The following is a 12,458-nucleotide window of genomic DNA, read 5'->3' on the forward strand; positions in this document are numbered from 1 at the left end:
TGTTAGCAGATGTGCATCCATAATTAATAAGCACTACTATGAAACTTCTGTTTTTACGTCCAATCTCTTTGTTGGAAGTACTTGCTTTAATAATCATGTTTTGGAAAGAAATGGCTCTCTGTTTTAATGGCAAAAATACTGTATCTATTGTACTTTATGTGAATAAATTTATACATACCTTTCTCTGCAACGCTGGAAATGATACTGACCCATAGGCACATCCTAAAAAAAATGTAAAAAACCCTTGTATCAATTGTAGAATATTCTGAAAATATTCCTCATTTTGAAAATAGTTGTCAGACTACTGTGATGCAAAATTTGTCAAGAAGAAAACAAAGAAAACCCTGCAAATACATTAGTGCTAATCCTTTACCAGATCAATATATGAATGTTTCAAACACTGGTTAATAATTACAAGCTTTTTCACATAATAAGTTTTAATGAGGGGAATGATTTGGAAAATATGATTAGACAACAAGTTTCAGTGTAAATATTAAATTATTAATATTATTAGTTGGATCCACAAAGCTTTTTCCCAATAAGTTTCATTACTTCAGAACCTGATCATCATCCCACTGAAATCAATGCCAAAATTCCCATTGCCTTAAAAGGGAGCTAGGGTTATTCGAAAATTAAGCAACATCTGATTAGGTACCCAAATATGGATTATGACCATTACTTTTAATGATGATGATCTCTGACAGCAACCATGACCATAATTATTTTGACTAAATAATACAGTTTGTTGCTTTTTTTTGGTTAACATGTTGCATTCACTTTATATTTTTGCTTATTTTTAATGTACAGAATTTACTGATAAAAAAACTTGAGTTTCTGAGAAGTTGGATGGTTCAACCCTGCATTCTCTTGGCAAGGAAAATGGGATTGAAATCAAATATTGAGTACAATCAGAATTTCCTTTTTTTGTTTTTTCAGTGGTAGTTGATAGTGATGTGCAGTAATAATAGAGAGAATTGGGAGTGAATGATGAGGGAAAAAAATCTCTCATCTATTGAGATTATAGAAGTTATAGGTGTGCTATAGAACTATAGGCTCAAATCCTCATCTATGGCTGAGGAGCCCACAATGAAACTCGGAAAGGTAGGTGCTGTTAGCTTGTGTACTGGAGCAGTCCTTCAGGATAATTTAGAGCAGTCAAAGAGCACAGAAAAGCCCTGGCCACACTGCCTTTTCCCCAACTATGCCTATACTGCAATCAAGAGACTATATCTCTCAGAGAATCTATCTGTACTGGACTTTCCTCCTGAGGCTGTCCAGCACTGGCTTTCAATCCAGAAACTGGCTGCATGGCAGCGCAAAGTAACCACATTAAACCCTAGGGCTGCGGCCATAAGACCGGAAGCCCAAGTTTGCTCTCCAATATGCAAACATAACTCTTCTTGATTTCAGTAGGATTTCAGACTTAACTGATAGCAGAATTTGGCCCTTTAGAATGTGATAATTAAGTCAATGTAAAGACTCCCATTGATTTCAATGGGCTTTGTATTGGGCCCTTAAAAATGGATCTCAAAAGAGAAACACAGTATAGAGGCATATATTTTTGTTTAACAGGAAATAATTTTTGCAGTGTTGTTGTAGCCATGTCGGTCCCAGCATATTAGAGAAACAAGGTGGATTAAGTAATATCTTTTATTGGACCAACTTACCTGAAGAAGAGGTACATGTAAACTCAAAAGCGTATCTCTTTCACCAACAGAAGCTGATCCAATAAAAGATATTACCTCAGCCACCTTGTCTCAGGAAATAACAGAACATTTAATACCAAGGATTTAATTTTTCTTTAAAAATTAGTAAATAGTTTGAAATGACATAAATACGCCCATACTGTGGTACTAATCTTGCCATTTTCAGTGGTCATGCTGTCCCTGTGGTGTAAGTGCGCAAATGGCTTGGCTGCACCCCAAGATTCCAGGTACCGGGTCATGCGGACAGAGGCTCTCATCTTAGCTCCGTCTAGGGTATGCCGGGGTCTGAAATGGTGCTGAGGACTTCGCCTTTCTCCCTGAGGGGGGGAAAAGATGAATAATTGCAGATGATTTACTATATTACATACTTAAATCCTGTTGTAAAACGCGCATGAGCATACACACACACACACACACACACGTGCACTCTCTTGCTTTTATCTGGTACTATATATCCATCTGTTTTAGAGTATATAACTAAGAGGTGCTGAGAACATGCAATTCCCAGTGGCTCCAATGGGCATTGCAGATGTTCATTTCTTCTCAGGATCTGGCCATCACTGTATATGTTAAACAGAAGATTTCTTTTCCAATTCAGGCAATACCTGAATAGTACTTCTTGGCAAAATCACTTTTCTTGTCAAAATCACTTTTCTCTCCTGAGTAACATTTTGTGTACAAGTGTATAATAAAAAAAAGAGATTAATACTCTGTTTGAAAATATAACTATGGTTGACAGCATAATGAAAGTACTACTAACCTTGGGATTGATTACAAAATAGGTTTTAACATTATGCTCCTTCAGATATGGGTCCCTTACATCTCCATCTCCTTCTTCCACTTTGTATGCTCCATTCAAATGTGCCAAAGTGACTGAAGTAATGTGAACACGGCTGAAATTAAGTTTGTTAAATAAATTATCATTATGGAATATTAGAAATATTAATTTATAGCATTATTTTTTTACTGAAAAGAAACAATTTTTCAACACAGTTTTCTAATATATATTTTTGTAAATGAAAGATATAATAATTAAGGTTGCCAATTTCAAAATGGCTTACGTGCACAAATCAGGTAGAAAGCAACAAATCTGAGGTTTTCCATACACAAAAGTATCAGCTCAAATCATACCTTCCCTCAGAAAAACAACTGACACATATTATTGTTAATATTGATAAGTAGCTCTAAGTCCTGGTTAAGATTTCTTTCTTAAGGCCTGTGATCAATTATTCATATGGTATTTATTTGATAGGAAAATGTATTAAAGTTCATGTGTACAAAAGTTAACAGAGAGGCGCCTTACCCTGGGACTCCTCCAGCTTCCATGTGGTTGGCCAATGTAACATCATGTGACCATACATCATACTGCCACTTCTGTAATCCAATAACACCACAAAGGACATTTCCAGAATGCACACCTACGCGCATATTGATATCAACTCCAGTAGCATCTCTGACCTTCCTACAATTAAGAAGAATAATCACGTTAGGATACAATATAAGTCCCTAATTTTGAATTTACAAGAAAGCCAAACAACAGTGGTGATGGTACCTTCTTTCATTTATCTGTAATACCAGGTTACTCAGTGCATTCTTTTGCTGATAGGTTTACTTTTTTTGTTATCGCTATTGTCACATTTTTAACCATTTGTTTGCAACAACTACTCATTTGAAAGTCCAAACAAGAATTCCCTTTTTTCATACTCATGTTAATTATTTTAGGAATAGTAAGCTATACAGAGGAAAATTTTGGGCTTGTGGCTAAACTTGAACTGCAACTCTTTGGAAGATCTTTGTTCTATTGCTCTGTTGCTTAGTGCGTGTGAGACCTTGGACAAAACATGTAACTCCTCTGTACCTCAGTTAACCTATAATATTTACCTACCTCAAAAGAGATGTTATTAATGTTTGTAGATAGCTTTTAACTCCATGGAATGAAGGTGCTAAACTATTAACTTTTACACCACTCAAGTGATACAAAGCAGCTGTAAACCCTTATATATGGCCAGTTAAGTAATGCAAATCAGCTGAAGCACACTGGTGAATTTAACCCTCAGAGTATTTTGTTAGGAGGCAGAAAACTCCCAAAGTACTTGTGATCCCCATGTACTAAACTTGGAAAATTCTTAGCATGTGTAAACTTCTGTTTTGGGAGGTTCAGAGTGGGAGTATGAAATACTGCCACAAAGAGACCCATTACAGAAATCATTGTAGGGTTTGGTACATATCATAATCAGTCTGAAGGAAAGAGTAGTAGCACATTACCTGCCTGTTGAACTATGGAACAAATATGGCACAATCATTTCTCTTTCTTCTGAAGTGCCAAGAATTGGCTTGGGCAGAAAGGGTTCACTGGATCTAATGGATGATAGTCTTTGCCATATCAGATTAAACCAATCTTCCTGTAACACTTCTGAAATGGGCTTCAGCCCAGAAGATGAAAATAGGTGGAGTTTTATTTGACTACAAATGTACAGTTTAATTATGCTTCCAAATTATTTTTTATTAATGGTGGGATGGGAGTTCGCAGACACTTGAGGCTCCATTCACTTGATAATGCATGTTCTGCAGTATCTTTCCTTTGCAGTACTGCTCTTTTACACTGCTTTTCTGTAGTTGGCCTACTGTTTGTAAGTGATCTCTGTAAGCAGTCAGTAAATGATAGCTTTGTTCTGCAGGACTATAGTGCAATATATCTTTTTAACAGACCTACTACTGAAAATCAACATCCTTGGGAGTTTTTTGTGCTTCAGCAGAGAGGACAAAGTTCTCCAGTTTTATTTATTTATTTTCCCCCCTCAGCTCCCACCTTGCATCCTTGATAGTCATTTACATTTGTACACTGTTAGTCATCTGTGCAAAGCAGGTATAAAATGCTACCAAATCAGAATGGCAGTATTTAGCACCTGCTTTTCTCAGGTGGCTAACATAAGGGTCCAAAGCATTGAAATTTAGCCCTAAATTTTTTTCCAATGACATCCTGACCAAAAGTAAGACAGTAAATTGGCCTTTGCATTCCATTTAATTTTATTCTCCTGGTCTTACAGCCCTCAGGCTACAGTTGTCTGTTACTGCCATATCCCTGCTTCACAGATGGCCAAAGTATCTGTTAGCAAAAGTTCCAGTGGGGAGCACAGCATTTCTTCCCCAGACCAACTTTTCCCAATCCTCAAATCATGCTTCATGAGACCATAGACAGAGCCTACAAAACTTTGCTATTTACAGAGGACCTATATGGACTGTGATTACTTCTCAAATCCGACCCCACAGTCCCTGCACAGTGACAACAGTTTCTGCTGAACATTGTGCTCTCCACAGCTGTGGAAGAAAGAGCAGAATGTGCTCCACACAGAACTCAAACCAACAAAGAAATATGAGCAGCAGAAGTCATCAGAATGTTATACCAAGATTATTCCATTTTGATCTATAATTACAGTGATGAAAAAACAAATAAAAACATAATCCAGAAAAGTTTAGAAGAAATCAATTATGTTGATCCTCATATCACAAAACAAGCTACAGAGTACTGTAAAGAAAATAAACAATTATTTATTAAATAATGCAAAAATACAGTTTAGTAAACCAAATCATTATGAATTGTTACTGCTGTTATATCCAGGACAGTAAGACCAGGAGAATAATATTTATTTGAAGAAAAGGCACTTTAAAATCACATTAGAAACATTTTCACGTAAGGAAGAATAAAATGTTTGGAGTGGCATGGAATGGGAAGTCTGTTCATGAAAAAGGTTGGGTTCATTCAGGAAGCAATTACAGTATATCGTGTGTAAGGAGAGCTATATTAAAAAGATTGAATCATAACAAAATTATTTAAAAAGCTTTATTTTGTTCTTAATATTTCTCATGTAAGATAAAGTGCTGTTCTGGCTAACTGACAGATTTTTTTCAGAGAAAGTCAAAGTAAGTTCTTGGTTTCTTTTGGATTTTTGTAAGGAGCGATTAATTAACAAAAGTAGAATTAGAAAGACTACTATAAATTAGTGCTATGGATGCAAAATGTCTAGGACTCTGGAATTACTCACATATTTAAAATTAGGCATGTGCTTAGGTATCTTGCTGATTGGGACCCTAAATGATTGTCTGACTTGAATAAATATGCATACAGATAACTAGATATAGAAATTAAGGATATACACACTCTGATTCAGCAGAGCACTTAGGTTAGGATTTTCAAAGAAGCCTAAAGGGAGTTAAGAGTTTTTGTTGTTCCAACAATTTCTTTCATGTCGATGAGAATGTTCTCTGAACTAAGAATGAATTTCATGAGATTAAATCAAAGACAGCTGTTGACAACCTATGGCTGAGTAATATTTAATTGAGAAGGCCAACAGATGGTTGTGGGGAGGTGAAGGAAAAACAACAGCTGAATTTAAAACAAAATTTAGAATATTTATTTGACATTTTAGCTTTATGCTTAAACCACCCAACTGAGGTGCAATTGCTGTTAGTACAACAGGCAGCATAAGTGTATATAGCTTGATGGGAGTTGTGGGGAGCTCCTTTATAATCAAGCCAATAACTGTACGACATATTGACTCTATATTGTGTATCATACACCACAGAAGTACAGCATTCTGAAATAAAGATGATCAGTAGGACTATTCACATGTGTACATGGGAGTAATCACAACTTTTTTACTTCAGTTGCGCTAGTCATTTGCTAAAGTACCAGCCTGAATAAGGGATTAAGACCACAGATGACTCTAGGCTTTCTAATTTTTTCTATAACCTAACAATTTGGTCTAATTCCTCTTTACTTTAGAAGCCACTAGAGGTGAAATTACTCTCATATGTGCAGCAAAATCTATGCACAATTGCTAGTTTTAATATCAAAGTGCTTTATTTTTGTAGGTTAGGGCCTCAGTTTCCACATAGGTGTTGACCTGAAACAACTAAACACAATATTTCAGAGACAGAAAAATAAAGCCTACACATACAGGTTGACATCCTTCCAAGAGCAGAAGCTATTATTTTTCCTTCTAGCTGTTGCAAGTAGTTTTTAGCAAGTTGGTCATCACACAGATGTAGTGTGCAGAAATGCAGAAAATATGGAGTTATTAATAACAATAATCATAGGATCATAGAATCATAGAGTTGGAAGGGACCTCAGGAGGTCATCTAGTCCAACCTCCTGCTCAAAGCAGGACTAACCTCAGCTAAATAATCCCAGCGAAGGTTTTGTCAAGCCACATCTTAAAAACTTCTAAAGATGGAGATTCCACCACCTCCCTAGGTAACCCATTCCAGTGCTTCACCACCCTCCTAGTGAAAAACCTTTTCCTAATGTCCAACCTAGATCTCCCCCACTGCAATTTGAGACCATTTCTCCTCGTTCTGTCATCTGCCACCACTGAGAACAGCCTAGCTCCATGCTCCCTGGAACCCCCTTTCAGGTAGTTAAAGGCTGCTATCAAATCTCCCCTCATTCTTCTCTTCTGCAGACTAAACAAGCCTAGTTCCTCCAGCCTCTCCTCATAAGTCTTGTGCTCCAGCCCTCTAATCATTTTTGTTGCCCTCCGCTGGACTCTCTCCAACTTCTCCACATCCTTTTTGTAGGGGGGGGGGGGGGGGAGGCAAAACTGAACACAATACTCCAAATGCGGCCTCACCAATGCTGAATAGTGGGGAATGATCACTTCCCGTGATCTGCTGGCAATGCTCCTACTAACGCAGCCCAATATGTTATTAGCTTTCTTGGCAACCAGGGCACACTGCTGACTCATATCCAGCTTCTTATCCACTGTAACCCGCAGGTCCTTTTCTGCGGAACTGCTTCCTAGCTCATCAGTCCCAGTCTGTAGCTGTGTATGGGATTCTTCCATCCAAAGTACAGGACTCTGCACTTGTCGTTGCTGAACCTCATCAGATTTCTTTTGGCCCAATCCTCCAGTTTGTTTAGGTCCTTCTGTATCCTATCCCTACCTTCCAGGGTATCTACCACTCCCCCTAGCTTAGTGTCATCCTCAAACTTTCTGAATAATGTTACAGACATCCACACAAAGGCCAAAATCTTGACTTAATTTAGGCCTAAGCCTTTAAAACATGTCAAACTATAGATGCTGTTTCTGTATTTCAAAGAGAGGAGATGTAGGAGAGTAGTAGTTGTAACTACTAACCACAAACCCTTGTTAAGCTCTGAAGTAAATTTCTTTTACCTTCTTCTATGCTTTAGGCCTATAAATTTGTAATAGAGATATACTAGATCAAGCTATAATATTTGATACAATATCATAACAGATAATGTTATTACCTAGATAAAATTAATCCAAAAGGTATAGATTAATATTTTTGTATTGGTACCAGAAAATTCAAGCTGTCTAAAGCATTCAGTATCAGACCCGTTTGCTGCAGTCCCAAACCCCTTTCATCACAGCCCCTGATTCCTCCACCCCCTAATACGCATCTCTTCCCATGATGCATTACATGTCTAATTTCCTCCCCACCCCCATATACGTTAATTACATTCCCCCAATCCAAAATTGCCACCCACAATTTGTAAAGCAATTTGGAAGCAATCCAAACTTCCTTTTGTCTTGTGAAATTTACCTTTAGTTATGCTAATTGAAGGGTCAGTCCACAGCCATCAAGAGGTCTGTGATTCATCCAGTCAGCCATACCCCTCAGTTTAACAGTACAAGACAGCAGAAGGAAACAGGCTTTTTGGAGGCTGGTGGGTCTAACTTGGGAACTCCTTGGTCAAATGATCCCAAATCTGGGTCACTAATGGTACCCTGTGCCCCCATGAGGTACACCAAATTTCAAAGCAGTTCAATTAATTGTTTACATTTTAGAGCACTTACAAACTTCAAAGCATATGAAATGGTGGGAATGGAAACACCTCTAGCCATTTTTCTGTTTTGGTGCATCCACAGTGTAAAAAACATGCATTTTCTTAAATACTTTTCGCACTCTGGGTCCCCCAAAGATTTAGTGGATGCCATGCACTGCCTTGGTTACCGCTCAACAGATTGAGACCATTTTGACCTGCATCACAACAACAGTTTGATCTCTAGTTCTGGGCAAAAAACCAAAAACCTAGAATTTTTTTTAAATGGCTGTTTTTTTGGGTGGGTTGACATCTCTGGAACCCTGGGCTCACCTGACTCCACTAACCCTGTGCTGGACCTTCCTGAGGCACACCAAATTTTGAAGGAATCCGACTAAGTGCACAAATATTAAAGGACTTAGAAAGGTTGACCATGAAATAGATGTTGTGATGCAACCTTAACTATAGAAATGCTGCCATGCCACTATAATAAAATATCCTATTTTGTTCCCGGAAGCCAAAACAGCTGGGAGAGAGAGACTGTGAGTGGAACTGTCATTACCTGGACAGCAAGAGTGCTCTCTGCTTGGTAAAATGACTACACAGCACCTTAAAGGCGGGTGGGGGGAGGGGAGAGACATTGTCTGGCTTTTTGGGAGAAGGGGTATAGCACTTCACAGGGAAGGGGTGAGTGAGAGGCTCAGGAGCTGCTGCAAAGTACAGTGGGTCAGCATGGTGACGTTGACTCATCCCCCAGGGACCAGAAAAGCTGGGGAGTTGAGAAAGGGCAAGGCCAGCGGAAGAAGCCCCTTTTCCCAGGAGCAGGTAGAGCAGCAGCCACCCTGCCTCCCCTTTGAGGTGGCAAAATATCAGGGTTGGGCAGACCTGCTGTGGGCATCATGCTAGCCGCTCCTTTCTAGGGGGGCTTGGAAGGAATTTTTCCCTCATCACCAGACTGGCCAAAGTAAAGTGGGGTTTTTTTCACCTTCCCCACAGCTTTGTTATGGTGAGTAGGGAAGGGAGTTAGACTATGATGTTGCAACTCACTATGTAAGAGTGGGGCAGATGTCCAGTGCAGGCTCTCCATAGGGAAGGGATACAGTGCCCAGATAAATGGCTTGGACTTAAAAGGACTTAAAAAGAGGTGTTGGTTAAAGGAGCAACGGGGCAAGGGGAGCATTTTAGGGCTCCTATGCCTGGTATGGCACAGAGCAAACCCCCCTTCCTTTTAACCCTCATTTGAGGAGGGATGGTAAGATGGTAAGCAATGGATTGACTGGGGATCTGGATGGAAAAAGTTAGTGGGGCTGGCGTAAGTCCATGGGGTAGATATTGAAATGATCTGGAGTTATGTGCACTGTACACTTTTATCTGCCAGATAGTTCCAGACATCTAATAATAAAATTGCAGCCTGATTAAAATCGTATCAAGTGTCTCCTGTACTTTCAGTATAGCTGGACAATATGAAGTCTTATCACTGACAAGCAGTCTATTAACTGTCTTTAAGTCCCATATAGGGAGATTGCTGCGAAATCCACAAAGAGAATAAGAATACATCTATCATAACACTTGTGATAAAGCACCTGAATGAACTCTCTCTCTGTCTCAAGAAACCAGTCATTGCAACTGATAAATAGAATAATTACTTTTATACCTATATTGTTTCCCCAAGTGGCACCCTCTTCATGGTAAATAATAAATTCTAAATAATTCTTAAAAGTACACACCTGAGTTAAAACCGTTTCAATAACTAAGATGTATGATGTGTACTTGTATTTCACTAACAAGATTAGTCTTAGTTGTCTAGAAGTTACCCTAAATCAATAAGTAGTCGAGAGCATTGAGTAACTCAATATACCAACTAAGCCTCGTACAATTTATAATAGGAAACTGTACTTCTCTACAGCAAAAATTATTGTGAGAAACCATGAATATTTCAGAGTTCAGCCTAAAAATCATATAGATTTTGTGGTCAAGAGAACTGAATATTATGTTTTGGTATTAGATGTGATATTCTTGTGCATGTGTAAGTGGCAAAGATTGGCTATAAGTATCTCTTGGCCAACGTCATTTTGAACTGAATTGACATTCTTTGATAATTAAGTTATTTGTTTATATTTCTAAATTCTACTGTAGAATTGTTTGGTTGAACTGATGTGAGTATTCCCATAATATCAGTTCATATAAAGTTGGCTGGAAGTAAATAAGGATCCCCATTTAAAGATCCACAATTCTATGTTGATAGCAAAATCACCTGCCCAGACTAGTACAGAAGTTTTCCTTTGTAATAAGATTGTAATAAGACCTTGAATTAGTGAATTGATTTATTATCTCTTGAAATTTGTAACATCCTATATTAAGTTCATTTTTTGATATTGTGAATACTATCACCTAACCATCTTTATTTTGTTTTCTGTAATTTCTTATCAGTTTTAAAACTAGTTAATTAAATTATTTAATTAATAATTTAATGTGGTTTATAATTTATCTTTCTCATACAGATAACTGTTTGAAGTGTTGTAGATGTGTTGATCCCAGGATATTAGAAAGAGATGGTGGATGAGGTAGTATCTTTTGTGAGACCAAATTCTGTTGGTGAAAAAGACTCTTTAACCAACAGAAATTAGTTCAATAAAAGACATGATTCACCCACCTTGTCTCTTTCACACAGATCACAAATTCTATCACAACATTTGACTAGTATTATTATTAAAAACATTTGTATTGAATCATTAAGATCTTCAAAAGAAAATAAAAGAGTTCCTGTTGCACATAGAAGTGGTAGTTGCACATATTGGATGATACTCTTATATATGACCACACAAAAGAGGAACATGATCAAATAATTTTCAGTGGAAACAATATTTCATTGGAAACAGTCTCAGGCTCAATAAAGATCAATAATTGATGTATCATAAATAACTGGATGTGATGTAAAGGGGGAAGGCATGTATATTTGGATAAAGAAAAAAACATTAAGGAAATGCAGTCTCCTGATTCCGTTCCAGTACCGAAAATAATTCTATATATGATTCACCAGGTAGAAAGAAATGCACCCAGCCTTTCAGAAAAGCCGCATCCTTTTAATGAATGCCTGATATTCAAGAGCACGTAGTATTCTTTCCATACACACCCACCCAGGTACTTCTACTGGCACAAACCACAAGAACAAGGTATCCAACAGATAGAAAGAATTACTTTCTCAAGAATCAATACTTAAGTAACTGTGATGCCAGTAAGCATGGATGCCTGTAACTACAGACTAGGGGGAATATTATTGCAAGGTCTTGAAGATTAGCTGAAACCAGGTACACACAATCTAAAGAAACCATTGTATGCATGACAGGTGCAATCCATAGACAGAGAATGTACCTGGTAAATTCCAAGTAGTTGCTATGTGTAGATACTCTTTGAATGCAACTGATGCAGAAACATTGCAACTGGAGACTGAAGCTTACAAAAAAGCTGTGTAATCTTTAAAACTAAAATCAATTCACTGTTAGAACAAATCACACAGACCACTACCAAAAACATGGACATCCAGACGGTGTAATATTTTGTGAACTAGCCTAGACATATGGGAAGTTAACCAAATAGTATCTGGATTTTCTTACTGGAGAGAATGATATTTTATGGAGGCAGCATAAGTTTCCCAGCAGAAAGCAGCAAACTCTGTTTGTGAGACTCCTTGATGGTCAATTTTAATTCTGTCGTCAATGAGCCAAGATCTTTGTTAGGTGGCTAGGGATTCAGAAAGACAGCTGAATAACTGTAGCTAGTGGTGAGTTTGGTCACATTAATGAACATATAAGAAAACATTAATAGTTGTTTAAATGCTAGAATCATCCTAGAAAGAGACTAACATGAATTACACGGACTGAATAATAGAGCACTTCCAAATATATTTAAATTTGTACATATATTTGATGTTTCTAGATTGAAATAATGCAACTAGATGTCTGCAT

General features: G+C 37.6%; 1 protein-coding gene across 1 annotated transcript in view; it reads right to left on the reverse strand.

Moving 5' to 3' along the window:
• The window catches only part of ADCY2 (adenylate cyclase 2), a 363,250-nt gene that overhangs the window by 101,193 nt on the left and 249,599 nt on the right, over nucleotides 1-12,458 (reverse strand). The window contains exons 8-11 of the mRNA XM_067569412.1: nucleotides 3,010-3,168; nucleotides 2,467-2,599; nucleotides 1,847-2,023; nucleotides 179-222 (exon numbers count right to left, since the gene is read on the reverse strand). Coding sequence (XP_067425513.1) covers nucleotides 179-222; nucleotides 1,847-2,023; nucleotides 2,467-2,599; nucleotides 3,010-3,168 — 513 coding nt within the window. The remainder of the gene's footprint in view (nucleotides 1-178; nucleotides 223-1,846; nucleotides 2,024-2,466; nucleotides 2,600-3,009; nucleotides 3,169-12,458) is intronic.

Source organism: Emydura macquarii, unplaced genomic scaffold (genome assembly GCF_026122565.2).
Source record: "Emydura macquarii macquarii isolate MOO-44397 ecotype Brisbane River unplaced genomic scaffold, CSIRO-AGI_Emac_v2 contig_320, whole genome shotgun sequence".
NCBI lineage: Eukaryota > Metazoa > Chordata > Testudines > Chelidae > Emydura > Emydura macquarii.